At 42.4% G+C, this 12,128-nt stretch overlaps 1 protein-coding gene across 3 annotated transcripts in view; it reads right to left on the bottom strand.

Moving 5' to 3' along the window:
- Window positions 1-772: 772 nt before the first annotated feature.
- Window positions 773-12,128, bottom strand: part of LOC138633664 (C-terminal-binding protein 1) — a 30,517-nt gene continuing 19,161 nt past the window's right edge. For 2 of the 3 annotated variants that reach the window (XM_069720033.1, XM_069720032.1), the window contains exons 3-11: window positions 10,647-10,791; window positions 8,938-9,041; window positions 8,414-8,516; window positions 7,659-7,783; window positions 6,292-6,381; window positions 5,612-5,742; window positions 5,156-5,283; window positions 4,549-4,663; window positions 773-3,677 (exon numbers count right to left, since the gene is read on the bottom strand). In XM_069720033.1, coding sequence (XP_069576134.1) covers window positions 3,485-3,677; window positions 4,549-4,663; window positions 5,156-5,283; window positions 5,612-5,742; window positions 6,292-6,381; window positions 7,659-7,783; window positions 8,414-8,516; window positions 8,938-9,041; window positions 10,647-10,791 — 1,134 coding nt within the window. In that variant the 3' untranslated portion in view covers window positions 773-3,484. Of the gene's footprint in view, window positions 3,717-4,548; window positions 4,664-5,155; window positions 5,284-5,611; window positions 5,743-6,291; window positions 6,382-7,658; window positions 7,784-8,413; window positions 8,517-8,937; window positions 9,042-10,646; window positions 10,792-12,128 lie in introns of all 3 variants that reach the window. The other variant, XM_069720034.1, reaches the window with a different exon arrangement.

Genomic DNA, 12,128 nt, shown 5'->3' with positions numbered 1-12,128 from the left:
GGGACTCACTGCTGAATGCATCTGCATCCAAACCTTTCTGTTTATCAGGTCACTTCATAAGCTAGAAAACTTTCAATCAAATTGTGGTGAGACAGCTCCAGAAACATAAACTATTATATTTAATTTCTTTATTTGTATCTATATTTTCTTGAAGTTTCCAAATTGAAAATCATAAGTAATAGTTAATACGTAACACTTTAAAAAAATGTCTAGTTACCAAAGTAGAATAAATTATTATAAAAAAATCCTTCACAGAGTGTACTTTAAGGATTTTCAAGACATCCGAGTTGCTCTTATCCCGCTTTCAAACCAATGACCAAGGTCAGATCAGGGGTTTGGGACCAAACTTAAACAATTCTTTTGTCAATTTAAAATCAGTCCTTCAACTCAGGTTAACCTCTGGTTATTCTGATAGGACCTGGGTCAGAACCCAGGAGTGGTGCATAACAATCAACTCATAGACTGAAAATTGGGTGTGGGTGGACAACATAGCAACGCAATTGTGGCCATACACACTGAAATTGACAAAGTCCAATCCTGTGGGTCGGACCCACCGCGTGGAAGTGCGTATATGGTGTGAAGAGGTATCAGACTCTCCTTCGTACCTCTAAGCTTATCTTTTGAAAAGACTTAATTTCAGCTTTGACTGTAGGATTCTCATCTTTCTAACAGGAAGATACCTGTAAGGTCGTATTGTTTGAAGCTAAACTTAAAGAAACCCCCCCCCCCCCCAAAAAAAAAATCAACATTACAGATGAATAACACACAAACGTCACCTTTCCACAGTTTATTTCCTTTTAAAATAATTCATACAAATGCATACAGTCACAAACATATCTTTGTCAGGTTGTCAGTTTTGACCAAAAATAATGATATTTACTGTAGAATATAGAATATGTATACTGTATATTGCTACGCCTACTACTTTACCATAAAGGGGACCAAGGTAGGCAACAGTGGACTGTCTGTTACTACCAGGGATGGAATTTCAAGGAGCACCTCAACACTTAAAATCTAATCTAAGATCATCTTGTCGTCGTTATTTGTGGCACCCAGCGGTTCGAAGGAGGAATGCTTACGGTTTATATCAGGAAGAACGAGCAAAGAGTTTCTTCCCCACAAAATGACAGGCATCTGGTGAGGAAACATTAAAGTTCACAATATTACAGCACTAATTTCAGGATGTTTGAGCTGTAGCCTGACGGTACCTTCAGTATAGACGCTCGGCCAGTGAGAACTCGAAACTGGCCCGGGTTGTAAAATACTCACCGGCGGCTAGCGAAATTTCCATCCCTGATTGCTACGCTTACTACCTCACCATGAAGAAGACCAGGTAGGCAACAGCAAAATGTTTTGACTACTCAGCTGCTGGTAGAAGGGGATCCAGAAAGCACTGTCACTCAGCTGAACTGGAATCAGTAATAAATATTCCAGAGAGAAAAAAAAAACAAAAAACAAAAAAAACAGTTTTGGGTGTTTTTAAGCACTGACATGATGATGATATCAGCATCTTATTTACATTGTGTGAATGTTACCGGTAAAATTGTAAGATTACCGGCTGAGTTTGCCAGCCTTGGTTTGAAGTCAAGTTTAAAGCATTTTTAGATTCAACAGAGTGTTGAGTTGTTTAGCGAGATGGCAGTCTTTGTAATGATGCCTTGTGGAGAGTACGAGCCACCACCCCTTCTCCCAGTGCTGCTTTTTTTAGACACAGATACAACCAAGTCACATTGACACAGGCAGGCAGAACACCATATGTACACATAGACACAGAGGCCACAGGGGGTGGCTAAACGGTAGACTCATGGAGGACCCATCTTGAAATGTTAGTGTTACTAGTCTAGAGAAATCAGTACTGGCTGACGCGCTACCGTAAGACGCCTTTACTTCGTTGTGCATATTTGCAAAGATATCTGCCATGTTTGTTTAAAAGTATAGTTTTTTTTGTTCTCACAAGCAGGTTGTTCCTCTTTTATAGAGTTGATCAAACTGACAGGAAGTGCAGTATTTTAAAAAGTCTTAAAAGGCCCATTTGGGAGCAAATCAAAAAATATGAAAATTCGATTCAATCTAACTTCCAGCACATCGCCGTCTCTCTGTCAGTAACCATTAACTTCGCTGTGACATCTGTACATGTGGCTTCTGAACTTCAAATGGAAATTAAAGTGGAGTTTTTCCTCAACTCTGCCAGGTGATTGGACATATTTATAGCTAGAAGGGCAACTTCAGCAGAATACTGATTTATCAGCTCGAAGCAACAATGATTCATCAAACTGTTCATGCTCCATGACCTGCACAATTACTGCATGTGATAGGGAGAAGTACTGGATCATTAGACACAAAGAAGACAAGATAAAAATCCTTTTTGCAAGACTGTTTCTCAAACTGTAAGCCGCTACAAACTCTCAGTGCATCACCTTGTCAATGTATAAATTAAAATAGCTACAAGGAATGAAGTCCCAGCCGAGTGTACCGTTTTGCCGCCTCCCCGCGGCCTTTCCTCCCATAACCCCTTCAATTTGGGTCAAACATTTACACAAGTCCCAAGAGCAAAATCACATGCCCCTTAAACATAACCAACAAAAGCAAACATTAGATCAACTTTAGCTCCCGTTAAAGTACTTTTATCTAATGTAGCAGGACACGAAAAAGGCAAGCAGGTAGAAAAACAAAAGCACTAAGTGGCATAGAAAGGAATTTATAAAACAAAAAACTTGAAAAAATAATATACCAACTGCGGAAACTTAATTTCCTGAGATGGTGTGCAAAAAGCTGCCTCTTATTTTGGGGGGGGGGCCTTGCTAATCTGGGGACACAAAGAGAAGAAAAAACTAAAATAAACGGATGTTGTATTCGCAAACCGGGTTGGCTACCTAGAGAGATCACCTTTTGCTTTTGTTAAGACTGGAATACAAATATCAGTATCTTCTTGCTGTAAATCTAAAAACTGTACACAGACAGGTTACATTCATTTCATAACCTACTAAAGTTGCTTGTACATCAAACTAATGAAAGGACACGCAAAAGAGAGAAAGACATGAAACCCGCCCCTCTAACTTTGGACACACTACGGTCTAAGACAGCGGAATTTGATTCTGTATTTTTTTTTTTTTCTTCCCAAATCGACAGATAGTTATCATAATCTTTTAGTTCTGGCAGAGAAGGTGAAGATCGACTTCTGGTTGGGGCAGAGGACAACTGTCTTGCTCTTTGATTCGAGCTTCCAACAGCTGTCTGCTCCTTTTTCTCATCATCACCTTCCTCCTCTTCTTCTTCTTCGGAGTGAGAGCTGGCCGCTGCGAACCAATTGCCAGAGAGTTGTGAATCGATTGTTATTGGGACCTCAACCGGTCAATCGGACACTGAACCTGTCTGATGACAGCTTGTCACTAGGGAACTTATCGCTATGGCACCGGTTGCAGTGCCAACCTCCCCCTCCAGTCACCAGACAACACCGGCAAGCTCGTTGTAGTGTGTTGTGCGGCTACAGTTGGTCGTTCGGATGCTGCTCTCTGTCGCCCTCTGGTGGCTTCACTGTGTTTTGTCCGGGAGACGGTGCGTGGGGAGGGTGCGAGGCGGCGGGCGGGAGGGTGTGTGTGATCGGAATGGCGCTAGGCATGCCTTCAACGGGTGGGGGGAGGCCTCCCGCTGGCAAGCTCACCACTCCTGGGGGATACCTAGAGGGGAGGGAGGGAGATCAAAACCTGAAAAAAGAACTGAGACAACAGTTAAGAACCTTCCACGTTAACATTATTGAAGCTCATCTAATTGAAAAATTTAATTCTTAATTAATCTATCTAACCATGAAGATAGTTTTGGTTTTATTTGATCAGGTTTTAAGATTTAACATCAACCATTTTAAAACAGAAACAGATGAATGAAACTGAATTTGTCATGCTTACATTTAATCTTTTAATACCGAGACTTAATTTTTCCCAACAGCTGACTTTTTTTCTCTGATTGATCCACAGAATACACAAAAATATCAAGACTAATATTAAATAAAAACAAAACTGTGTGGTGAGATACCATTAAAAGTAGGCCAGAAAAAAACAACAACATTATGTTCTCAGTGTTTTGTATAATATGTGTAGGTAACGCAGTGTTTGGACAGGAGCCGTGACCTTTCTGGTCAACTGCGTTGCTATTCTGGGCTGCGATACACCCTGTAAATATTTCTCGGTACCTCAGCAGTCGATGTGTTGTTGTTGTTGTTGTTGTGTCGGGTATGTCATTTTCTGACATTGCCCAGCTGAATTCCTCATGCCATGTGAAGACACAATCTACCCGTCAGTCTAATTATAGGCCCGTGTGCTCTTTTATCATGTGCAGTCAGTGCTGTCATCACATCTTTGAGCACTGTAACTCCTACTGGGTAGCAACATGCTCTGTATATGTGTAATTACACTGGAAACACAAACACTTCCTGTCATTTGTTGCTCTGTAACCCTGCCAGTTCAAATTTTTCCAAGATATTTAGTAAATATTTGTTGATTAAAATAATAAAGCTGGGTACTACAGATGTGTTATTGTGATGTCGGTTATTACCTATAAGCCCCGTTCAGCTCAGGGTGGACGGCAGCTGGGTCGACTCCTGTCCAGTGGTTGTTCTGAGTGAGAAACTCTTTATTCACACAGTTCTTCAGACTGTCTGGGATACGACCTTAAAAACAAAAACAGAGAGGGTAAAATATCAACTGCCACAGTAAAGAAACTCAAATTAATAGTCCTGCGTGCTGCAAGTCACTCGGGGGAACGAGTTGGCGTGACTGCAGTTCGTTTCAAAGCAGGTGTGATTTATTTTTTACCACACTGACCCACTTTCTGCAGACAAGGGTGGACAAAATTTAACAGGCCATTGGTAAATGGACTGAACCTCTGGGGGAACCACAAGAATGTAAAAGGGAGACCGAATGAGTCAAGTAAAAGGATAAAAAAAAAAAAAAAGTCAGGAAGTTGTTGGAAAGAAACCGTCAAGTCTCTCTGCTACAGAGATAAGAAGAGTAGTTCATGCTCGACTGGATTGAAGCAGAACACCTAAAAATATCTTCTTTCTCTTTACTTTGGTTTGTATTTTCTCACGGGGGTCATGTTTTCTGTCAACGCGTGTGTGATTTCATGACTGTGTGTGTGTGTGTGTGTGTGTGTACGCTACCTGTCACAGCCCTTCGGATCTCCCTGGCTGCCTCTTCCCGCATCTCCAGCGATGCCTGTTCGCTGTACCAAGCAGCATGTGGTGTGCAAATCAGATTGGGAGCATCCTTCAGCGGACCCTGACTGAAACTGACACGCGTACACACAGTGCAATGAGCTGTACAATCTCAGCCTTTATTCATCACCGAGTAATATTTTAATTACTCACGTCTATGAAATGTCCGAATTTGACATTAAAAAAAAAAAAAAAAGCAGCCATTCCCTTGAATTTGAGACGCTAACATTTTGCTTGATTGATGACTCTATAACAGTGAATTGTAACATTATAATCCGTCATAAAACTAATTAATTCACTATATAATCAGGATTTGCTTCGTGGCTTACAGAGGACCAAGTAGTTACACAATGAATTTGTTGAGTTACGAAAGTATAGATATGTAAGCCGAGAATGTGTTACCTAAAAGGCTCCGTCTCATGAACATCCAGAGCAGCTCCACGTATCCTCCCCTCCTTCAGGGCCTGAGCCAAGGCCTTCTCATCCACCAGACCCCCCCTGGCTGTGTTCACCAGGAACGCCCCCTGACGCATCTTTAACACACACGAGTACAGCCAGTGATTTACTTTCAGTTAAAGCGGCACACCACATTTATATTTTAACATTAGTGCAACTTGGCCTGGGGAAATGTAAAGTTACAATGATATTAAAGAGTAAACAAAATACAATAAAGCTAAAAAAAAAAAAAAAAATCACATATTCTGCGCTCAGGGCAGAATTTTTAATCAAAACCGAACCATAACAATAAATAGGTGATATTTTATTGATCCACATAAAGGGGTTGTCTTTTCACTGTTCCTTCTCCAGCAAGGTCAGAATATTTGAATAGTAAAAGTCCTTCAGGCTGATGAAGAGCGAGCATCAGTCAGTGGGTGTTCCTTCAGTGGGTGTCGTCATGCTGTGCACGCAGCACAGAACCTCATCAATCTGTAGGTTGGTGGTGGGCTTCCCTGCGCGTCTTTAATATTTATGGCTGTGGGATATAGTCGTTGATGTCAGGATAAATAAATCATTCTCTGTGTGTGTGTGTGTGTGTGTGTGTGTGTGTGTGTGCGCGCGTTGGCCGCTGTGTGTCTCTCAACCTGTTTGATGGTGAAGTCGTTGATCAGGTGGTGGTTGTGTTCGTTGAGGCTGCAGTGCAGAGAGACACAGTCAGAGTGGAAGAGCAGATCCTGAGGAGGAAGAGAGACGGAAGTGACAATCAATCCCAAATCACTGTTTTACTCTTAAAGCTGCAGTGCATTACTTTTACGTATAAATTATAACAGTGTAACGCTCACGCGCAACACTGATTACGCTTCTCACCGCCAGATCGATCTCTCTGTATTTCACAGTGAACTGAGTTTTTAAATCCGGTGTCTGGTGAGACATCCCTGCGCTGGCCGGATGAATTGCAAACTGGTGATGCTCAATGAGTTAGCAGGTGCACCGGAGACTTGGTGGTGGTCCAGCAGGCTTACTTCCGGTTTAGTCCTATGCTAACTTTACTGAGGACGAAATAATCGATCATGTGGCTCTTCTAGACTTTCCCAATGTTATCGGACTGAACGTATCGAATTCTGATAGTGTAATGACCTGTTTCGCGGTGGGAGGGGGAGGGAGGGGTCGTGACACCTTTTATATAATTTATTCATCACTTTACAGCTGCAACGGTGGCGAACGAGCAGCGGAGCCAAGGACGTGAACCACATGCCGATAATGTTTTTGTAATTACTCTCGCTGGCAGAAGAGGGAGACAAAAGTTCCGCACTGCAGGTTTAATACCGCTGCTTACTTCTTACTTACTTACTGCTTTACCGTTGATTCACTCTGAGACGTAGAGCTAAACGAGTAGAACAGCTTGACAGAATCTTGATTTGCTTGTAGTAGTTATAGTTTAGTTTTTTTAAACGCTTTCACAATTACCATTAATTAACACAAGAGGGCGTTTCTCCTTTGCCTCAAATGGAAGTCACGGCAGCAGACCGACAAATGAGCATTAGTCATGGTGGATAGTGGAGGAAGCTTCTTTTTTTTTCCAGCTCAATTTAGCAAAAAGAAAAAGAGACAATGGATTTTTCCTTCGCTGTAAAAAGAGGATTTAGCCGGAATCCATTTAAACGCTTCGCCAGTGATGTGTTCTTATTGGCTAAAATCTGAGTAGGAGTTGAGTGGAAATGGTTTTGAGGAGACAGTCAGATATTGTTGTCATGTGATGAATATTTAGCTTAATAAAAACAGTCAGGTACTAACACATAATCCATTACAATGTTTCCTTTAATTAAGTTTCTGAGTCAAGGAAATTGCTTTGCTTTCAGTTCTTTTATGGCGTCAGCAGCAGCGTAATGTGTCTGTTAGCAGTGCCAGGTCTGTCTCTGTGTGTGTGTGTGTGTGTGTGTGTGTGTGTGTGTGTGTGTGTGTGTGTGTGTGTGTGTGTGTGTGTGTGTGTGTGTGTGTGTGTGTGTGTTACCTGTAGTGTGGTGACCCTTTGTAGTCCCAGCGATCGTTCTACACCATCAGCCAAATATGGGTCATAGAAAATCACATTGAAGCCAAAGGCCTTGGCTCGTAAGGCTACAGCCTGTCCCACCCGACCTAGAAACACATGAACACCCACAGGCGTGGAGTCACACACACACACACACACACACACACACACACACACACACACACACACATCAGTACACTCGCAGGGGCGTTTAAGCAAACTACACACACATGAAGGCTTTTGAACAAAATGTAAAAAAACCAAAATGGTTCCCATCCTTGTGCATTTAATCTTCCCTTTTTTTTTCCTTTTTTTTTTGGGACTTCCACAAATTACATAATGTTCTGGAAACACACGTTTTTTTTTTCGTTATTACTGGAAAAAGCTCTCACATTGTACAGGGAAGAGATTTGCATTCTGCCTCTGGTTAATCCGCTTATATTTTATTGGCAGTAACTCCTTGGGAAGCCAATTTAGCTGAGCTATGGACAAAACTTCTCAAAATTAAAATGGAAAAGACCGACAAATGCTTCATGATTAAAAAAAAAAAGCTGACTCGTTTCCTCGGCAGCAAACCAGATAGATCGACGTTGTGACCGGTCCGACTAAACATCACATCTGCTTAACAAGCCACCTGTTCGCGCTGCCATCGCGAGCACGTGAGCACGCGCACCTGAGAATGTAGGTCAGAGCTCTGTGCGGTATCAGTGACGACTCGTATCTGTGTGGTTTCTCACCGAGCCCTATGAGTCCCAGGGTCTCCCCTCTGATCCTCGCCGCTCCCGACGCCACCTCTCTGATCTGCTCCACGCTCTGAACCCGCGTGCCCTCCCGCAGAGCCTGGCATGAATAACGATGTTATTATTACACGCCAACAGGAAACGGACAAGAAAAACGCAGCAGTTTAACACGACCCAGCAACAAGTTCATAACGCCGGGACTTAATGCAGCGTTTAAATGAGTCTAAATCCTGTTAGATATTGTGATCATTGCTATAAAAACAAGTCTAAATATTGATTTGAGGAACAGATCATTTTACTGTACCTTCTACACTTCACATCAACGTCTTTCAAATACAGCAACGTTCTGAAGAAAATGAAACGTTTACATTTTGCTAATTTGCCAGTAGACAGTTATTAGTAATTGTCGAAACTAAAGTCGCGATGACCGAATGCACACCTCTAAGCAACGCATTCAGAGTGAGCTCATTTAAATCCGAGTCATTTTCTGCCTCTTTCATCGGCCGCACGAGGCTACAAACCTGATGCAGCCAGGTGGTACGTCGGTACAAGGTGAGGATGTGACACAGCGTCGAGTCCGCCGTCTCCTCCACCGAGGCAGCTGGCATATTACACACAGCTATGCCTGTTGGACCAGAGAGCAGATAAGGATTAGTAATAGCTTTTTGGGCCCTTTGAGGGAAGGGGGACGGAGGGAGGGAGGGGGGACGGGGGGGGACGTGAAAAGCTATTTTGGTGGAGAAGAAGAGCAGCCCGAAGGTGCGATGTCAGCAAGTTTTCTCTACGAAACATAAAACGACACTTTCAAACGGCAGAGCCTCTCGGTGGAAGAAGATAGGGGAAGTTGGTCAAGCTCAGGCCGAGATAGGAGGTCACAAACAAACAAAAAAAACACACACAAAAAAACTTTGGTGAGTTCACTTTTCTCTAGAAATATTGCTGAGTTCTTGCAAACGTGATAGCTCTCATCGGCAGCTAGAAAAATGAACACGTGGCTGTTTGGTCAACCTACTTTGTAAGAAGAATTGAATTAACCCTTTGGTTTCTGGCCTAATAGGGCCTCCGTTTACACTGATCATAATTCTGATTACTCAGGAGTTATTATTCTTTTAAAAAGTTAGAATATATGCTATATAAATTGTTAAGTAACTGAAAATAATTTGTGATGGATTAAGATAATTTCATTTAGGATATAATACTATGAAAGAGAAGTTGTTGTTTTTTTTTAAACTTTCTTTACTACTAAAAAAATAATGCTGAAATGACTTTCCCTGTTTAGATAGGAAGGCCAGTCAGTCATAACAGAGATTGTAATGGTACCACCTCGATACTTTTTGGGGGTTTTCCGTCGGGCAAAAGTGTCAGATAGTATCTGCTACTTTGGTATCATCTCCGTTGAGGTTCAGTGTGAGGTGAGCCGATGCTAAAAGCTGACATGAGACCATGGCAGACCACCGGGTCCGAGAGAATCATCTCGATCACTGCGTGGGTGACACGGGACATCCTGCACAAACTCGCCATTGTTAACTAGCCAAGCTCCTACGACGTTCCTCTGTTTGGTTGTTGACAAAAAGATCCAGCTAGTTTGTGTGTCATGTTGAAGATGATGTAACAATAGTTTCATTTGACGCGGCGCTGAAGGAAAACTATCTGCAGTGGGGGAAAAACAAAATCCACAGAAGTAAATGGAGTCGAGAAGAATAGAGCCAGTATCAGCAGTGGAAAAGAGGCTTAATTCACCGGATAATAGATTCACAATGTCAACACCTAAAATAGTTCAGGAAACATCTTCTTTTCGTGATAAAGTGTTACTTTTGAATCCTTTGGCTCATACGTTAAAGAAGCCCAACAAGTAACTTTTGGTGAAACAAACAAGGGTTGTCAATCCTCAATTCTCAAATACGTGGAAGTGCACATCCTTGGAAGATTAATCTCCAGCATGAACCTCGCAGTCGTTACGACAACGGACGCCTTGTGGTGAATGTGGCTTTCATGTCGACTCATAAATGGTGTTTGAGGACTACTGACATCATAACAGTTTAGCAGCACAGGTGTCACGAGTGTGCGATCTCTCTTCCCGTGTGTGTGTGTGTGTGTGTGTGTGTGTGTGTGTGTGTGTGTGTGTGTGTGTGTGTGTGTGTGTGTGTGTGTGTGTGTGTGTGTGTGTGTGTGTGTGTGTGTGTGTGTGTGTGTGTGTGTGTGTGTGTGGAGTTTCCGTGCGCGTTCGTACCGAGTTCTCCCGCAGATTTGATGTCAATGTTGTCATAACCGCTGCCGATGCGGACGATGATACGCAGAGCTTTGAACTTCTCCAGGTCTTCTCTCATCAGAGTGATGGTGTGGTACATCAGGGCTCCTACAGCTTCATTCAGGACCTGGAAACCAAAAAATAAAACCACATAACACACATTTAGGCAGCGACAAACATCATATCTCGTGTATATTTTCTCAAGAAATGGAGCTTTACTTAACCGTCGGTGCACACGTTTAGAAATAAAACAGAAGTATGGGACGCGCAGAACAAAATGGTTGTGCTTTTTCTAAACGTACACAGCGACATACTGTGAGGGCAAAAGGTAAATGTCAGTTCTTAAGTGTGTGTTTGTGTTGGTATGTCAAAGCTTTGCAGGAAGTGTCAGCAGCCAGAGTTGATTGAGTTCACAATCTCTCTCAGTATCTTGGGTATGGTTGTTTTCCTGGCGGTGCCGTCGATGTCAACCTCATATCCTGTTTTTGAATATAACTTGCCTGCATAGAATAACTGAATTTCCTGAATATTATATACCATGGGAACCAAGCTGCTTCTTTGTTTGTTTTTTAACCACAGCAATCAAGATAAGGTTATCTGCGTTTAGTCAAAACTGTGTAATATGAGCAGAAATCTCATTCAGACGGGATTCTCTTTGACTTCAAATCAGGATAATATCTTATTGTCTTACTTGACAATGAAATATTATGACTCGGAAGCAGATAATTTGACTATCACGTGGAATAGGGATATATGGCTCCATGTGAAAGGTGGTTCGGCATCAGCCGTCACCTTTTAATTGGTTCTCAGTTAATCGTGTGATCTTTTTGCTCATGCTGGCAGCCGCTTCATGTGTATAAGAGAGGATGAAAATGACATGTGGTTCAATTACAGTAAAGAAGCCCTTTTAATTACACAATGAGGTGGCTGCTTACTAGAGAGCCAGAGAGAGAGAGAGAGAGAGAGAGAGAGGGAGAGCCATCTGTTTCTCCCACACTGTGGCCTACTGAGCGTGCTCACAGAGAGAGTGCGCCTGGCAGACACCCAGAACAAGACGTAACCCTGCCAGACATACAAACCCCTTAACAATCCATAGTGGCTGTGGCAGGATCGGAGCCTGACCCACATTTAAAGTTGGCTCTCTGTGCTCTTTATTCTTCTTCACTTACTTCACTGCCTCTATTTCACTTCTCTTTATCTTCGATTTTGTGTCAGCGTGTGCATTCTTTCAATTAATTTAGTGTTGCCCGTCGTTAATGACGGCCCGTATTTTCATTTTCATTTAACTTGGATATCTCAAGTGCTGACACTGCATTCAGGCGATGCTTGGTGGACTGGCAAAAAACAGGAAAAGTAAAATTGCGAGCGGTCTTCATTACAAAATGGTTCCGGCCACGCCTGTACGAGCAGTCAAATTATTTCAATTGCCTAAATTAGTGACTTTTATTGTGTTAGCCATTGACG

The sequence above is a fragment of the Brachyistius frenatus genome, unplaced genomic scaffold, assembly GCF_029030835.1.
Source record: "Brachyistius frenatus isolate BFR_SWC_R1_liver_20210118 unplaced genomic scaffold, ASM2903083v1 Contig_230, whole genome shotgun sequence".
Lineage (NCBI taxonomy): Eukaryota > Metazoa > Chordata > Actinopteri > Embiotocidae > Brachyistius > Brachyistius frenatus.
The sequence above is the reverse complement of the archived record's forward strand: the minus strand, read 5'-3'. Positions and strand labels throughout refer to the sequence as shown.